At 41.8% G+C, this 18902-nt stretch overlaps 1 protein-coding gene across 2 annotated transcripts in view; it reads right to left on the bottom strand.

The window, feature by feature from the left end:
• Nucleotides 1-295: 295 nt before the first annotated feature.
• The window catches only part of phactr4a (phosphatase and actin regulator 4a), a 37404-nt gene continuing 18797 nt past the window's right edge, over nt 296-18902 (bottom strand). For both annotated transcript variants that reach the window (XM_085345979.1, XM_085345978.1), the window contains 12 exons: nt 15528-15698; nt 15358-15438; nt 14135-15280; nt 12141-12509; nt 8253-8829; nt 7512-7744; nt 4379-4538; nt 4065-4120; nt 1991-2052; nt 1746-1883; nt 1191-1267; nt 296-1046 (listed from right to left, as the gene is read on the bottom strand). In XM_085345979.1, coding sequence (XP_085202105.1) covers nt 1031-1046; nt 1191-1267; nt 1746-1883; nt 1991-2052; nt 4065-4120; nt 4379-4538; nt 7512-7744; nt 8253-8829; nt 12141-12509; nt 14135-15280; nt 15358-15438; nt 15528-15698 — 3086 coding nt within the window. In that variant the 3' untranslated portion in view covers nt 296-1030. The remainder of the gene's footprint in view (nt 1047-1190; nt 1268-1745; nt 1884-1990; nt 2053-4064; nt 4121-4378; nt 4539-7511; nt 7745-8252; nt 8830-12140; nt 12510-14134; nt 15281-15357; nt 15439-15527; nt 15699-18902) is intronic.

Raw genomic sequence — 18902 nt, 5'->3', positions numbered from 1 at the left:
AAAAAAAAAAAAAAAAAAAAAAAAAGTACCATTACTACTAGGAGATAATATCTGAGAAATACTTTAGAATTAAAACATGTCAGTAGTTTACAATACAAAGTAAATCAAATCTACACGATTGATCTATACAATAGCAGCCACCTATGGCATATACAAAGTACCATAAAACAGCCAGGAAAATAAAAATATGTACATTTTCATGCTGTGAATAATTCAGTTATAGACATAGTTTAATTAGAGGTTCAAAAACTTTATAGTTTTCGATATACCTGATTAAGGAACATAAGGTGCCTTATTAAAAAATGATCTAGGGATATGTCCCATGAGAATCAACTACATGATCAGCAAAGTACAGTAAAATGCACACATTAGGATATTATGTGTCACTGTCAGTAAGTATCAATATGTTGTTGATTCAAACAAAGTGACGACTCAGTTGTAAATAAGTCTTTCACATTTTGTCTGAGCCTTTCATTATTTTAGGTCTTCGATGATTTCAGTAGTAAGGCAGGTGCTGTGTGGCACCTTTGGGTACACTCAAATAAACAGTTTTTAAACTAGTCAGTTTAGTGGTACCATCAACAGTGCTAATATGAACCGCTTTGTGTGCACAGTCTTTCTGTTCTGGAAGAAAGGGAGAATATATTCATGAAGGCATCGGGAAGAGATTTACCCCCTTCAAGGTCAGTGTCTGAGTCCCCAATACAACGGGGATGTTCGCACGTGGCGCTCGCCCTTTTTAGTGTTGGCACCGTGCGCCTCCAACATGGATGCACCGACAAACTCCTCCTTTCCTGAATTCCACAGTGTCAGATCTGCCTTAGACCTCACTGTGGGTGAACAGATGTGTGGCTCCTTAAGTCCTTGTTCCATTTAGTGACGCCGTCTTCAGCAGGTTAGCAGGCATGGATTTTAAAAAAAGATATATATATATATATATATACATAAAATGGACCAAAGGGGACCACATATTCAGTTTGTACTGCCTCGTTCCCCCCAGTTTAAGTGCTATACTGGTCGGCACGGAGAACTAAGGCCGATGAAACCTGGAGGAAAGAGAGGAAAAGTCAAGAGGTCAGTCTAGACGCTACACTCAAAAATAGCAAATAGTACATAAAGAATTGATGTGCTGAATAAAGCTGAAAAACAGCTGGGATGAATGTTTAATGAGAGCTATATGTGAGCCTGACCGGGTATAGATCCTGCTCTCTTCGTGGACCTCCATCTCTGAACTCTTGAATTCGTTGAGCTCCTTGCGGATAGCAGCCTGAGAAGAGGAGGAGACATGAAAGAGAGAGCGCTTCAGTGGGAACGGCTTTTATCCGTTTACAGTAGAGCACAGGAGAAGAAAGGCAGCAACGGATCAAAGCTTCATGTATTTTGATGATTCCTCAACTCTTAATGATCCACAAACAACACACACACACACACACACACACACACACACACACACACTTTTCGAACAAACTCAATCTGTATTTGATATCATGCCATATTCCAGTTTCCCCTCTCTCCCTAACACGCTTCACTTGGCTCGGTAATTCACCTGGTAAGTCTAAACCCAGCCATTATGCAGTACCTGTGCTGCATTCCAGGGATCCTTCTTTGTTACCAAATCTGCTTGGAATGCAAATCCTCAGAGTGGTAAAATACTTGCAATGTTTAAGCTACCCACTGCTGAGAAGCTCCAAACCACAGGAGGCCTGTCACGATAAAGAGATGCGTTAGAAGGTGAAGTCTCTCACCTTATCAGCAGGTGTTAGCTTCGTCCACGGCTTGTCTGCTCTGCGATCGTAGTCCTCAGCGTGGGTGCTTTCGACGTACTCATGGAAACGCAGGATCTTCCTGGCTTGAAGCTCGGCCACTGTGGGTCTCTGAGACAGCTGATGGTAGAATGGACAAGGCTGCTGTCAGTTTCTTGTTCACAACAACAGCAGCAACAGAAACAAGCTCTCACATTAAAGATAAAGTCACTTTATTGTATCCTAACCTTTCTGGTGAGCCTCCGCTTGATCTCGCTTCTCTCCAGCCGTCGGTCCACTTCGTTCTTGGCTGTGGGGAGGAGAGCACATTCCATGAGATAGGGAAACACTACAGATAGATTTCACCTGAGCTGCTGTCGGCACGCTGCCCTCACTGGAATCTTTAATCACTGCCTGGCTCTGCACAAGGCACTGCATTGTTTTTAGCACGCTGAGGAGCATCAGTTCTGTAGAGTCATCTGAGGACAAGTGAGCTGCAGCGGGGCAGAATGAATCCTTGCAAACTTGCTGACAGATTCTGAGAAGTATTAAACCTGGAATCGCACTCAGCATCACAGTGATGCTGCATCAGTGATCTACCACAGATAATCTGCTCCTCATAGTTTTGAACTTTCCGTTCTTGTGTTTTAACATGTAAGCAATGGTTTCTTATTTCAGAAACCTGGGTTATATATTTGTTAATTCAGGCAAAAAATATAGAAGTGTTGAAATACTTGAGGCAGTTTGTCCATCAGAGGGCACTCACTCTACAACATCCCTGTTGGGAACAACCACCACAGGTTTGGGCCTGTACTGAGTTCACTAGGCTCCGGGCATCGTTCCACTCTCTGGGTTCATTTAAGCTAACAGTGGCGATCAGGACAAGCAGTCACACAGAGGTTAACCCAGGGTTTCCCCTACACGTTCGCATGAAGCCGTGGTGATGGTAGCATCTGACCAATCTTTCACGGATCCTATAGCTCGTCTTCCACAGGACAGGACTCCTGTGAGTGCTGCAGCTCGCCAACATAAGAGTGAATCTAGATAACAAAAAGATACCCTAGGAATACTGACGTTGCTTCACAGTACAGGCCTCTGATCCGAGCAGAGTGGAAACAAGTATTTACTTGTAAACTTGTGACAATAAGAGCAGATTATTTTAAACTGCAGTATCATCTTATCGTAGTTAAGGACTCATAAATATCTCAGTTTGTTTCGTTTGTCTGAAATTATTATTATTATTTTTTTTTTTAAATCAACAAATACCAGTATGTATACTGGTTACAGAACATTGGTTTTCCAGCACCAGCAGTTGAAAGTCCATCACTTTGATTTCAGGTTAATGGTTAAAAGGAATAACACACTGTGTACAGCTTCTGGAATTGTGCTGTGCAGCTATACTGCACACGTTTCAGTTACTTCACTACTGCATGCGATTTCTCTCCCACCGCACAGATTCTGGATAACGAGGACAGATTGTATTAAATTCTAAACAAAGAGTGGGGATTTGTACACAGCCCTTGGTAAGCTTGTTCAAATTTGTACTGCAGCCCAGAGATTCAGGAACTACACAGGAGAAGGCATCAACCACAGAATGATAACAGACAGGACAGCAATGCTCCATCTACATTTTCATCTGAACTGAACGCAAAATGTTATTTTTGTGAAGTAAACAGAGGGGAAAAACATAAATACAAATCAGAATTTAATTTATTTCCATCACATGCGGCAGCAACCCGAGGTCCTTAATAAGTTCAGTGTCTGCTGTGAGGCCTGAATTTGAATACCTCCGACAGTCTCTTAACTAAAGCAGAGCAGCAGCACTGACAGAGCTGCCTGGTGACTGACCACGAGACAGATGGACTTGATATAGTAAATGTAGTGGCTGTGACTCATTAATCGCACGTGTTTGCTGCCATGTCTGGAAGGCAATGAGTAATTTAGACTCAACATCAATATGGACAACAAGCAGACGTGCCGAGTTGAAGAGCCTAAAGGAACATTGGATAAATAACTGATTCAGGCTCTCTAACGTGCACTGGTGTATTTATTCAAGTCACACACAAACTTGTAATGAAGTGCTCTCAGACCCAATAATGTCCAGACTGCTGTGTGTTTAGTGACACCCGTGGTGCCTGAGGCAAAAAGGAAAAACATTTTACAGATGAGTGAATGACTAATGCTCTCTATTGATTTCAAAGATGAGAAAATAGAAAGTGGGCTTCTTAACATTACAGCGCAGACGAATGAGATGCGAGTAAACACACAGCTGAATGGAGATGTGAAGGATGGAGAGAGCAAGAAATGGAGGAAGAGGCTCACCTGGAAGGATGTTCCTCTGCTCCAGCTCTTTTGCTGTGGGTCTCTGACTCAGCCGCCTGAGGGAAGACAATATTTCAGACGGAGCATATTTTTCTTTGGCTTCATTAGATAAATAGTGAAGAGTAGACAGGAAAGTGAGAGAGGGTGTGTTTTGAAGAAGAAAGTGAAGTGCTGCAGATATCGATCTCACTCTACTTTTTTGAGTTTGCTGCATGTTAATGTGAAGCCAACTAAAAAATAAAACTATTCAGGCCCCATTTTTTCCCCAAAACTGTCTTAACTTTACTCTCGGTGCCTAAAAAAAAAAACTTTACCGTGTCAGTGTGGTCCCGATCTTGTTCCTCAGTTCCTCCCACTGCTCCTTATTGTTCCAGCTCATGCCATCATTGTTATCCTGAGTCTCCTTCTCTCGCTCTTGTCGCTCCAGTTTCAGCGCCAGCGTGTCCTTCCTCTTCACTCGACTCGCCAGCCCACCTGTTACACACAAGAGGCATGTTTATACATCCAACAACATGCCTACACCTGCATCATCTTTACACAGCTGAACATGGACATTTCAAAGAAGCTAATAAAGACCAAGTGCTTAAAGCTATAGTTAGTAAGAGCTCAGAGCCAGTATCCTCGGTGTGAGAAGCAAAAGGATCAAAGCAGTTTCAAGGAAAATTATGGAGACCAGTTTCCCCAAAAAGATAAAAGGATTCATTTCCAATTACCTGGTGAATTTATGAACATGCTGGAAATCTCTGCAAGCAACAGATGATTTTTTTCAGTTTTTACAATTAATCATATTTTTTATTGTCAATAAATATATATATATATATATATATATATATATATATATATATATATATATATATATATATATATATATATATATATTTATTTATTTATTTATTTATTTATTTATTTATTTATTTTTTTTTTTTTTAACATTCTGTCAGTCAAAGTTCTTAGAGAGAAAATCTGAATCGACAAAACTATGATTTTCCCCCCAAAAAAGAAAGAAAAGAAATCTGAGGAATCTGAATCAGTGAAGAAAACTGTTATTGGTCCATCTGTTATTGGTAAGACATGAAGAAAAATCCAGTAACTTCTTCATGTTTCCTCAAATACAGTCAAGGTTGAAGCTGTCTTTAGAGGAAAAGCAAAAGCAGCAGAGACACCTCAGGACATCTGACAACTAGAAATATGGACTAATGAGTAAGAATGCGGGAATTCTGGTTATAGTTGTAGCTTCTTTTTTTTTTTAAGAGGAAAAAAAAAAAATAACTGGATGGTAACCGTGTGTGGTTAACACAGTGGATAGATGGAGAAGCCGTGGAAAATTTATTCAGAATTCAAGGAAACATCTAACCACATTTAATAGCTGGTTTGACCTTAATGAGATCATCATTATTTTTAAAGCAGGAAACTGTGCTGGTGTGGTGAGTTAGAGTGAAAGCAAAGCAGCCAATCACAGCTCCGTGTATGTAAAAAGTCCTTGAAGACCACTAGAATAAACTGTGTGCAAAGCAAAGCATTCAGAAGAGAATATTAAAGGAAAAAAAGACAGAGACTTTGCTTCATGTACACTTTCTTCTTATGATTTTTCAAAGTCTTGATGTCTTTAGAATTGTTGTTGCCCGTAGAAAGTAAAAATAATGAACTGCCCTTTAGGCCTCTGGCAGGTGGTGTCCAGAAAAATCTACAAAGTGAGACAATTTTTTCCCAAAGAACAGAGCATCACGAGGAAAGAAACTGGCAGATCGGTTATTGACAGTCTTATGTAAATTAGGAGACCCACAGTCTTCCATCACTTTGAATTAGAGCTGGGCGATAGAACGATAACGATATGTATCGCGATATAACTTTTACTCGATAGAGAAATTAAGCTATCGCGATAGACCTCGCCGCTCTTGTCCTCTTAAAAAAAAAAAAAAAAAAAAAGGTCAGCCAATCCAAATTAAGTAGCGCAGAGCCGAACCAATCACAGCCGCAGCGTCACGTCGCGTGACTTGTTACGTACAGCACAAGTGCCAAGCCGCACGTGTGTTTGTTTGGGAAGCAGCCAGCGCGTAATGGAGGAAATGAGTGTGCCGACTAGAAAAATCAACCGAGCGTGACCGAAGAGAAAACAGATGATGGTTCCAATGCCGGAGAGATTGTCAAACGGAAGAGCCATAGAAGTTCCGTAGTGTGAAGGTATTTCGGCTATTTCAAGTCTGACAAAAAACAGAGTAGCGTGCACTGTAAATTGTGCCGAAAGCAAGTCTGGAAATACAATAAACTGGTGCATGCGTCACACTGTGCGCCACGTTATTGTTTCGGTGAAATGAATTTCTACAATACTGTTACTGTTAATTCTACTCTCTGCAGTGTTTAAATGCTTACACACAGTTACTGTCCCTCCACACATACGACTCGGTTCTGCTTCTATGCCCCAGCTTTGTTTACTTTTTCCCACCGAGGCTTCTAGACTTCTGATTGGCCAACATTTCTGCACGGTTAGGAATCTAGCGCCACCTGCTGCTTTGGCATGTTCATAGCAGCGTTTTCCTTCATTTCTGCCTTTATGTGTGGACGGGATTATTTTTTAAAACGAAAATGGAAAATCTCCGTTTTCAAAAATACCCGTGTACGTGTGGACGTAGCCTCAGTCTCTGACTGGAAGCGCTAATTCGTCATTCGGCTTTTGTCAGACTAAAGTAACTGTTAAAACTGTTTGAAAAGCTAAGCTATACAACAAGGAGAGATTGAGAATTTCCTTTTAGTTCTCAGTTTATTTGATATTGACAAAAGTTAGTCAGTTTTGTCTGATCTTCTGTAAAACAAACTAAGATTTATTTTTAGAATTAATATTTTGTTTCTAAGTGGAATTGACAATTTAGTCTGTTTCGTTTGTTCTATTTTGAAACTTAAACGCTTTAGCGGCTGCCTTTTGTGTAGTTTGCAATATTTGCCTTTATTTATCTGAAAAAGTCTCATGTTCCTTAAGTACATCTACCCTGTTGAACTTATTATGGGAAATAAATATTTAAATAAAAACAAGCTGCTGATTATTTCACATTTTACTTGTGAGCAACGGCACATTTAAATCTTACAAATATAGTTATTTGGCTTATATCGTGATAGATATCGTTATCGCCTGAAATGAAAAAAACATATCGTGATATGAAAAATAATCTCATATCGCCCAGCTCTACTTTGAATGTTTTCAGTTATTATGCTTGAGGAACATTGAAACCATAAACCTGACAGCTTTAAGATGTCAGTGCTTTAGGAAGTATTTCCCATTACACTGATATTTTAAGTATTACATATCACATCCTTTACTTTTATTGAAAACAATTTCCTGAAATGAGAGACACTAATTTGGCTGTGAGCTGAGGTGAAAACTATTTTCTATTCATCTTAATGTACTTAAAGATAAGTGGGATTTTTAAATGTCACTTTACAAGTGGAACTTACTTGGAGGGCCTTCCTCGTCTTCATCACTTTCTTCGTCTTCTCTGTACAGGATGGGGCCATCTGAGTCCGACTCCTCCTCGCTGTCTCCAGGGCCTCCACCCTCAGGGATGACGGACACGCTGGGGTCTCCAATCAAACCTCTCCTGCTGCGGGGCTCCAGCTCCGGCTGGTTGGACGGCTTAGGGGTAAGTTTGCGCATCTCCTCTTCAATGTCAAAGTCATCGTCTTCTGGCCTGTGAAGGAACACAGCAGCTGTTAAAGAGCAATAAGCCCACCCTGTCACAAACCCGCACATTGCATTTGGGAGCAATTGGGTGGGGTGCTATTATAAAATATTTGCTGTGAATTTGAAAACTACTTCTGCTTGAAATGCCCATCCCTGGTGCGCAGCTGAGGCAATAAAACAGAGGTCGTTTGCCTCCATCAAACAACATCTGTTTGTACCGATTTGTATAGAAGACTCAAAGGCGTTTAATTTTGATATAACAGTTTAGCCACACACTATGTTTGCAGCAGCTCATTCAAACTTTGAACAGTTTTATTATTATGATGTGGTTTAAGCACATTAACCCACATCAAACTATTCTGTCATGAAGCTACGTTTCCAAAATAAAGCCAAATGTGCCTCTTGATTTGTTATGCATCTGCATATTCCAAACATAAATAAAAATAAAACCTGTGCCTACCCAGTGTTGGTCACTATATAATGAGTGCATAATGTGAAGCATATGGAGCACTTACAGCCTAAGTGGTTCGATGGTGATGGGGAGAGAGTGCCGTGAGTTAAGCCCCACTTCTGTGGGGATCGCTGGTGGTACCTCAAACAGCAGTGAGTGGGCTCTATGGGAACCGTCTGGGTTTGGCTGAGGTGCACCGGGACTGGCCAGAGCCCTAGAGATGCGAACATGTAGAGGGAGGAGTGGAGGCTGGCTGGGTGGCTCGGTGGTTGGGCTCGGCGGGTTAATTTGCGTCGTGGGGATGGGACCTGTGGAGGGGATGCTGGGTGGCTGGAGCGACTGAACCCTGGGGGGAGATGGAGGTATGTGGGTGGGCGGTAAAAGCAGAGGCTCAGTGGAGGTCTCAGGAACTGCTCCATTTGTCTTCTCCTCTGTGGTATTTCCTTTCAGGACAGCAGGGGGCACCAGAACAGGGGCAGGGGAGGGCTCACGGGTGGCAGACTCTGGGGTCTGACTGGGAGGAGAAGGATCCACAGAAAGGTGCTTGATGACAGGGGTTGTCCTCTTTGGTGGGGTTGGCGGAGAGCGTTTGGTTGGTACCGGGACAACACCTACACCAGAGCCAGCCTGTGAAAGCTCTGCTGTTAAAAAGAGAATCAACAACAAGTCAGTACCTGTTATAAAGCATGATGACAACATATACAACCTATCATGAGCAGGTTTAGACGCACATTCAATCTGTAAATGAGTATGGTTAGTTTTATTAACAAAAATGAACAAAAAGCAAATCTGTCATTTTTAGTGAGGGAGAGATGTTCCTGTTAATTCAGAGCTGGCTGCTGAGTCAGTGGAGGGTAACACAGGTATTAGCTGTATCAGCAGGCTTTTAATGAACATTCCAGTGTGATGAGCACGCTTGGAGCATTTTGAGAATTAAATGCCCACCACATTTCCATGCAGAGCTTTTTTGCCATACATTAGCTGAGCTAAAAAACAGCTACAACCACAAAACACATGCGATGGAGGTCTGGGGTTAAATGAAGGTGAGGTATTCCCTGTTGTATGACGTTTGTGGCTCTATTCCACCTCTCCAGGCTTTACTACAACAGACCGGGATTGTGGCGCCCCTCTGGGTACCTGAGCAGCACTGGCCAGCCCTGTGACGCAGGTACAAGGGTAGAGAAAAGTAGAGGCCGAGCTCACTCTGGCGTCTCCAGCTGGTCCAGTAACAAGGCTGTCTGACCTTAGAGCCCCTGTTCAACGTGGAAGCTGGCAAAAATGAGTGGAGATGTCAGGGATAGGGCTGGGTTTACATTCCAAGTTGGGAGATGAATATGAGAGGGAGGGGGTTCAGATAATGGTTTCTTGGCTTTACTTTGCCAGAAGCAGAGTGTACATCCATCATTACACAGTAAACAACTTCTGTGGAAAAATATCTCAGAGCAAAAGATAAGCACTTTCCTCATTGCATCTAAAAAAAAAAAAAAAAAACCCACTAAAGTGTGGTGTGGTAAACATTCTTGACAGTTCAGGGAATTAAATCACAGGGAAATTATGTTTCTTCTCATTTTGGCTGGCCCATCAGCAGCAGCTACAATCACATATACATATCAGCTGGACTCAATATTATTATTATTATTATCATCATCATCATCATCATCATCATCATCATCATCATCATCAGCCTTTTTATTGCAGGTCTAAATTAAAACCCTAAATGTAAATATCAGTCTCAAATGCACAATACTGGTCATTAAATGATTTACACATCACACAGCATAGTTTTTAATATAACACAGCCTTAAAAAGTAGGAACAAAGCATCACAGAGGGAACAGAAATGAAAACTGAAAACAGAAGATGAGACCTTTTCTTTATCACAATCATATACTGCAGTAACGTGCAACGCTTGACAAAAGGCAGTGGAATGTGTCACTGCCACAGAGAATCAGCAGGTTTCAGATACAGTGCTGTAAACAGGAGCAGCTGTGGCATGCTGGGACAAAGAGATAAATACTAAAAGCCAATCCTTTTTTTTTTTTTTCCATAAATCTGCCTTGCGGTGCAATACTACTAATGCTGCATAAGAGGAGCAAGCTCGTGCGTGTCTCCTCGACTGAGAGTGGCGGAAACACCGAAACTTCACAACTGGTGACATACTGGAAAGCACACACATCAGTGACATCCGTGAACAAGTACGGATATTCTGTATATCAGGATTACATCACGTTCAAATGGTGAAGTAAAAGCAGCACATTTACAACTTCAAATCCACTAAAGAGCAATTCTACTACTGTGAGCTTTTAATACTTTTAATGAGGTCTGAAACACCTGTATCTAAGTCACAATTTATTTTTAATTGCATATATCACTACATGAACTATCTTAATTGCCCCTTGGGGACAAATGAAGTCTTTCTGATTCTGAACTATGTGAGCCCTTTGGCCAATAACAAAAGCTGACTGTAGTAAGGGTTTAGCAAACATGGAGGTTTGGGTTAGAGCATGCCTCACCAAAGAGAGAAATTAGCTGGAAAAGGTTGAAGTCATCAGTCTACATTCAGTCCATTGAAAATGTCTATAAATGGAGACAACTTAGTTCTGTGGTCATTCTCTTATAAGTGGGATGAAGCACAAAGCTGATCTGTGACCTCAGACAAGCAGCTCAGAACAACAACTAAAGATGTAAAGGAAGTTAACTAACATGTCTGTTCATGACTGTATGCAGATCACTGATCAGGCATTGTTTTGTGTTTGTGTGATCCTGAATGTCAAAGTCAAGCTGGTAACAAGAATGACCTTGACAAACAACAGTCAGTGTTTGGATGAGCATGTGATTACTATGAGACAGTTTTCCTTATTTGTAGCTCTCTGTTGCAGCAAGATGTTTGGTTCTAGGCTGGCCTGGCTAAGTGCTTAGCTAACCTTTTCTGTAAGGACCAAAACAGAAAGAAAGAAGGACAAGGGGGAAAAAAAGCACTTATATGGACTATTTTTACTTGCACATTACTTTTCTCAGTTTATACATATATTAAAAAAAACACCTATACTTTAATCTTAATAACTGTACAGTACTCTGTTATTGTAACTATTTTCCATGATGTAAATATTTTCTCCTGTAAACGTTGTGTATGTTTCTGTTCTGTTTATATATGTGCTTTTATTCTGCTGCTGTTACAACCAAATTTCTCCTTGTGGGACAATTAAAGGATTATTCTATTCAATTCTTTCAGATAGAATCACAATGTCTTTGAATTCGCTAATAGTCAAACCTGCAAGATCTAAATATGAAACGAAGTCATAATCACGCTGTTATTCATATACAAGTCACTGAACAAGGCCTTTTTCACAGCATCTATTTTAACGTGAACTACAGTTGTAATAATGACTTTAATGACAGATCGGTTCTATGAAGGCAGAGCCTTTACTATGGTAAATAGTATTTACCTAATGTTCCATGTAAATATGATGAATTAAACAAAGACTTTGCAAACATATCCTTTCTAACAGCAAAAAAACCCCCAGACTTGGGCCCTGTCTATTCCAAGTAGCTAAAAGTGTCCAGCACCATGTATTTGCTGAAGTCTGTAGAAAGACTTATCTGGTCATGTATAACATACCTTTCCCATAAACAACGGGGGAAAAACTCTGAAACACTCACTGATCTCCAGAGTTTGACCTGTGACCTAAGGAACAATGTCCACCATGCACCTGCTTTTCTATTAGAAAATTTTTCCATTATTCTATTTTTCCACCAGAAGTACCACTACTACAGTCAGCGACACTTTAAACCCAGCATTGAAATGTCATTTAATAGCCTCTTTTTCTAAAAACCAAAACATCTTCCCTCTGTCGTCTTTGTACTTGCTCCTAAAAAGGCCATTTTGGGATTTCGTTTGATGAATCCTGTAAAAACAAACAATGTAAAACAGCAGAAGCAGGCAACAAACTCACCAAGCAGTGCAGGGTTGCTGTTGCGGTTGGTGGGTTTTGGTGGGGGGACAGGAGGTTGTTTGGCATGGGGAGGAACGGGGGGCGGTGTGTCAGAGTCAGTTGAGGAAGCAGCAATGAGGGAAGGTCGGGAAGCGTCATCTATAATTAGGGACACCGTCCTTGGGGGTTTGGCTATAGATACAGCAGCAGAGGAGGAGGAAGACGAAGACGAAGAGGATGAAGACGAGGAGGGGGTCGGACTCCTGGTGGACTCATAGATAGGACTAGCGAGGAACTTGGGGGGGAGCAAAGCTTGTTTGGGTGGGAGAGGCAATTGCTGTGAGTCCTGTGTTGGAGGAGTGTCAGGGGTGAAGCGGACACCAGCAGACTCTACAGAGGGGGTAGACACACACACACAAACACACACGCGCACACACACATTAAAGACAAGGTCACAATAAGGTGCTGCATAAACACAAAATGCTGCTGCATAAACAGGAAACATGAAAGGGAACGCTGAAGGAGAAGCTGATGCCCGAGTCAGGCTTATAAAATAATAGAGCTTAACCAGAGGGAGGGCAACTCGGATCAAGGTTCTGCAATTATTAGAGGATGAGAGGCAACGTGAATCACATGATGTAAAAATCACACACAGCAGACAAGGAGGAGGATCAAAGATGCACGGAGGGGTCTTAATGATTTGTTTTCCCGCTTTTCGTGTTCACCTAGATTCATGTATCTAAGCTCAGCATTTACCGGTTCATCTTCATTAGCCCATCAAAATAAGGGTTTAGTCATTTACTAAAAATGCCTTTGCAACACCATCAGGACACTGATTAGCAGCGGTTTCATCATAGCTAAGCATCCACTGATTAAGAAAACAGGCACAGACACAAGAAATTACATCGCAGATTCAAATTGGTTTCATCAACTAAACAGGTAAACAACAGATACGACAGCAAATTTGAATTGCCATCGTATCTGTTGGTCGATAACAAAATATCAACCAACAGATAATTTAACTTGCAGACAAAAATGCTTAGATTATAATAAACTGCCTTGGTAGTAGTCCACTTGAAACATTTAAGTCACTACAAGCTTAGTAAGTAACTCCTTTTCCCTACATGAAATGCAGATACAGTGGCTCTGGAAGTGCCACTACACTGATGCAGAAGCAAAAGTTGTTTAAGATGAAATAAGGCAAAATCATTGTTCTTACACAATATGGGAAACTTGCAGCTTGTGAAATCCAGACATGTGCTACACACACTACTGGCTCCTAACAACTACTCACTCACAGGCCTACAGGAGTTATTCAATTTAAAAAAATTAATTTAAAAAAAATCAGTTCCTACAACGTGAATCAGCTGTCTTTTGTACAATAACTTAAAAAAAAAAAAAAAAAAAAAGGCAGGCAAGACTTCATCAGAAAGCTGAGCACCTGTACTGCAAAACTGCACAATTTCAGGATGTATTTTTGATAATTCACTGCAGACAACTTCAAAAGGTGCATTGTGGGTAAACCTTTCATGATCAGATCACTGTGTGCTGGTTCATGTCCAGAGTGACTGCTCTTTACTTGACACAGAAAGCTCAAGCACATCAGTGCAGTCACATTTTCATGAAATCGCAATTATCAAAGATGGCCATGTTGCTCATAACATGACAAAAGGTTGAAATTAAACCTGCAAACCACACCTTAGTATATTTTGTGTTGAATTGTGGTTTTCATTCCTTGAGCAAGTAGAAGGTCAAATTAACATTTGGTGAGTATGTAAGAAATATATTTTGACACAAAAGGAAGCTGAAAGATGAGACTGGTATCAAAAAGTAAGTTAAAAGGAAACCATCCGTTTACTGTAAGATGTTCTGGCCAGCCACCTAAACCAAACGGTGATATAGACGAACTTTCAGTTTGTCCAAAATGCACTTTTTCAAGTTTCCTTCAGTGAGTTATCAAAAAGCAGATCAAACAACTTGGGTATCACTAAAGGCTTCTGAGAGAGAGACCTCACCTGATCGTTCTCTGAACTCTGCAGGGGCTACGTGTCTGGGCAGGGTGCTCCTTCGGTCAGACTCTGACGCAGGGCGAACTTTCTTGCTTTCCTCTGAGGAGCTCTTCTGGAGAGGAGGCCTCAAGTCAATCTCAGAGGCAGGCCTGATGATAGGCTGAAAGTTGTCCACAGACCGCTGGGGTCCTGGCCTCTCTCTCTCATTTCTTTTGGCCCAGTTATCCCGTTTGTCCTCCCTCTCTACTCGAGCATCTTTCCTCTCGTGGTTTTCTCTGTCCCTGTCATCTTTGTTCTCTCGCCAGTCTCTCTCGGGACGCCGATCCCTCTCTTCTCTCCTGTCTCTGTCATCCCTTTTTTCTCTTTCATCACGCTTCCTATTTTCTCTGTCCTCCCGCTCGCGGCGTTCTCTTTCATCCCTGTCTCTCCTTTCCCTGTCGTCCCTATCCCTCTTGTCCCTCTCATCCCGCTCTCGTCGTTCTCTTTCATCTCTGTCTTTCCTGTCCTTCTCTTCGCGGACTCGACGCTCCCTCTCATCCCGATCCCTCCTTTCAAGGTCCTCCCGGTCCCGCCTCTTGTCCTCGTCGCGGTCCCGCCTCTTGACCTCGTCACGGTCCCGCCTCTTGTCCTCGTCGCGGTCCCGCCTCTTGTCCTCGTCGCGGTCCCGCCGTTCTCTGTCTCTATCTGTCCTTTCATCCCTCCATTCTCGCCTTTCTCTGTAGTCTCTATCTTCTCTCCGGTCAACTCCACCATCCCTTTCTCTTTCCTCTCGCCTATCCCTTTCTTCCCTGTCCTTCTTTTCATCTCTGCCGTCTCTTCTCTCATCTCTACGGTATCTATCATCTTGTTGAGACCCTCGAGGTAGAGTTCCTCCTTTCTTATCAATATCTGATGGCAGACGGCTTCGTTTGTCTACATCAACAGCGAGCCGTGCATGAGTGTCCACATCCAGCGGTGCCCGGTTACTTCGAGAAGCGTCAGACGGCACTCGGTTACGACGTTCATCTAGTTGGGGTAGCCTGGAATTCACCTTAATGTCCGACTCCCCTCGAGACACTCGCACCCCCGCTTCTGAGAATCTGTCCACATCCATTGGCACAGGGTGACCATTTTTAACTGGTGGAGCTTTGGAGTGGTTCACTTCATTACGCTCTGTCAAAACAGTGAAACGAGTGTCATTAAAGTTGGATCCAGTTCAGCCACAGAATGCGTATTACAGGTCTACCTACCGTTCTCTGGGTCGTCCTTTAGAACGCCTTTTGCTATTAACTCTTGGCGGCTTTTCCTAACTGAAATCTTCCTCTCCAAAACTAAAACAAAAAGTAAAAACACATACATTAAGCACGATGTAATGATTTACACAACATGCAAACGCGACAAAATCCTGTAGTAACCATACCTATGGATGTTTCTGTGAACTTGTCACTTGGCTTCTTCTTCCTCCATTTCCAGGGCTTGAAGATATTTCCCATTTTGGAAAACTTGCCTTTACGTTTAGCTGGAGGCGTTCCTCCACCAGAGCTGCCTTCCTCACCTCCTTTTGTGCTCTGTTGTAGGTCAACCTCATCATCTGCATGAACAGGACACAGAAAAACAATTTCAACTCATGACAACACCCTCACACATTAATCCAGTGTCACACTTATCCCTTATTTTGAGAACATACAACCGTCTAATGTAAAAACTAAACAGCCTTTACAGGCTGCACCAGTGCAGTTAGATTTCAAATGTAAGGCAGGGCTGCCTTATTAACCGCCATAATGAAAACACTAACCTCTAAACAAGTCCAGTCCAAATTCCACTCCTCCACCTCCTACTATTTACAGGGTGGTGTGAATTAATGTGTGTGTGTGTGTGTGTGTGTGTGTGTGTGTGTGTGGGGGGGGGGGGGGGGGGGGGTTGCCACTAAGGTGACAGTGGGGATTCAAGACCATGTGGTATTCTCCTCCATTTGTCACACCACCACTATCAAACTGAAAACCTGAAATATTCTTGGCTTTAAGGGGGAAAGTACATATCTGAGTTAGAATTGGTAAATGGACTGATTCTAAAATAGCGCTTTTCTACTCTCACTGAGCACTCAAAGCGCTTTATACAACTTGCGCATTCACCCAATCATAACCATTCACACAAGCACTTGATCTAAGGTTTTTAGTGCTTCTATCTAGCATTCACTCGCATTCTCACTCCAATGGATGCATTGGAGGGCAACATGGGGTTAGTATTTTGCCCAAGGATATTTGGCATGTAGACTGGAGGAGCCTGGAATCAAACCACCAACCTTCCTGTGAGTAGGTGACCGCTCTACCACCTGAGCTACAGCCACCCCCATTCTAGAACAGGAGCATTCCAGAGGAGGTGTTTTGAAAATCCCGAGAAAGCCATAAGTGGGTGTGAATCTACCATTATAATTCTTAGGCGGTGAGTCGGCAGCAGTTATAACTGTTACACAATACTGCACTGGAGCATGGCAGACAGTGACAGGAAGTCCTGTGGCATTTCAACGTTTAATGTCCCTGAAAGGAATATTAAAATGTGCTTATTTAGCTGTAGCGGTTAGACTACACATTTTATGCATCCCTCTCTACTATAAATGAGTTCATTTTATATTTTGGCAGTCAATGACATACCCAACAAGTTCCTTCAGGAACAGGTCCAGAGAGAATTTCTTAAAAATGCTATACACAGCATTTCGGTTACATTTCACACTCAGCCAGACCGGGCAAAGGTCAAACTAACAGATCGGCAAACTAGTCATTAGTCACCAATTCAAAATTCTTATAATTTTCTTATCTCAATATGCCTCACAGTGAGAAACTGAGCTGTGACCGGTGTGGCACAGGGTTTAGATAAATGTGGCCATTGGTCAGAGTCCTCAGAACATTGTGCTCCACCCCCGAGGGGAATAGAAGACAAAAAGTCTGAAAATCTGGATAAAATCCTGGAGGGATAATGCAGAAAAATCAGTATTGAATGTCCATGATCTTTGGGCACGAAGGCCCACAGCGTTAATAACAGAAATGATTCTGTGATGATAATCACTGCAACAGCTCAGGAAATCACTCTGTCTAACCACAGTTTGCCATGCCATCCACAATTTGAAGCACTGTCATGGAAAGAAGAAGCCATATGATCCAGAATCGCCAAAGTATTCTTGAGGCCGAAACTCATTTCAAATGGACCGAGGCAATGTGGAAAAAACTGCTCTGTCATAAGACCAATGAAAAATTTTAAATGGTTTGGGAACACATTGATGCTTCTTGTTATTAACAGTCTATTTGTGTCTATAAAACTGGCAGATCTGGAAAGGCACCTTCAATGGTAAAAAGCACACACACAGGTTTTTGAGCACCGTATGATGCATCGAGACAATGTCATTGTTTGTCAATAACATTGTTTCATAGGAGGGAAGTCCAGGCACAGTACTGGATGGGTTTATACTATGATTAGCAGAGACAGCTACCTTGACAAACTATTAACTTTTTTTAAATTACTTTTTTTTAAATAATTAAAGTGTTGTATTGGTTAGAGCAGGGCGATATGACCAAAAATATTTATCACGATATACATTTGAAAAATTGCAAAAACAATATAACTGACGATATAATTGACACTAGACAAAATACTTTACAACTCCACAACTTTATTAGTGCTAAAGAAAAAAAATAAATAAATGTATTTTCACTTAAACAAGCAGCTGGTTTTTTTTGGGGGGGGGGGGGGGGGGGGGGGGTTTATGTGCATTAAAGTTATATAAAAATTTAACAGTGAAAATGCAAATTCCTTGCTGACAGTTTAACCAAAAGGCATTTCCAGTGGAAATTGGCCGACATATCCTCAGCATGACCATGTATAATGTCCACGAAACTTAAAGAGGTTATACACACACAATACGGTAATATTATGTTGAAGCACAGTACGTATCACTCTGCGAGGCGCCTGCCTACGATAGCTGTAATGCTCCGACAATCCATCAAGCGGTGCGGGTTCGTAGCTTAGCAAAGTCGTACTAAAACATTTGACAGATTTTCGAGCGCCGTGTACGACATAAAATCGTTTTGAGGTCAGTAAACACAACCAGAATTCATACATAAGGCACACGGGATTATAAGGGGCACTGTCGATTTTCAGAAAAATCAAAGGATTGATTTTAAGCATGCTCTACCAAAAATAGTGCTTTGGTGTGTATCTGACGGACGAAAGCTAAACCAGTTCCACACCACTGAAGTTGCAGCATTTTTACAAACAAATTCTGGTTCATCCGTTTCATTCAACGATCCGCTTTCGCCCTTCTCATTCTCCGTCGCCGCCATGCTTTTTCCACCATGTGCATATGAAAACAAAGGCGCGTTTTACCCATATTCTATTGCGATATTTCATTGTCTTATTGTTGCCCAACGTTATACCGGTATTACCGTGAACAGTATGATATGGCCCAGCCCTAGTGTTGGTGTTAACCACAAGCTATCAAAAAATACTGATCCACCACAGCCACACTAACAGGGCTGCCTCTGACACAGATCTGTATGCATTTAATTTATAACGACCTGATGAAATATTTGCAGCAGGGTCATCCATCAAACTGTTAACTGACAGAATATTTCAAAATGGCATTTAATGACCAACCCCCCACCATTTGTCTCTGAAATCCTCGGGGGGGGGGTCATCCATGGCTCAAGCCCGGATGTTTTTTGAATGATCTCATGAAAGAATTGTTTATTAAGGGCAGGCGTCAGTGTGTCACTGTTGATCAAAGGCCAAGTCACATCTGAAA

Source organism: Diplotaxodon limnothrissa, linkage group LG22, assembly GCF_057381915.1.
Source record: "Diplotaxodon limnothrissa isolate DT_005_m linkage group LG22, D_limnothrissa_male_GT1.1, whole genome shotgun sequence".
NCBI lineage: Eukaryota > Metazoa > Chordata > Actinopteri > Cichliformes > Cichlidae > Diplotaxodon > Diplotaxodon limnothrissa.
Note: the sequence above shows the minus strand (reverse complement) of the source record. Positions and strands in the feature narration are given on the sequence as shown.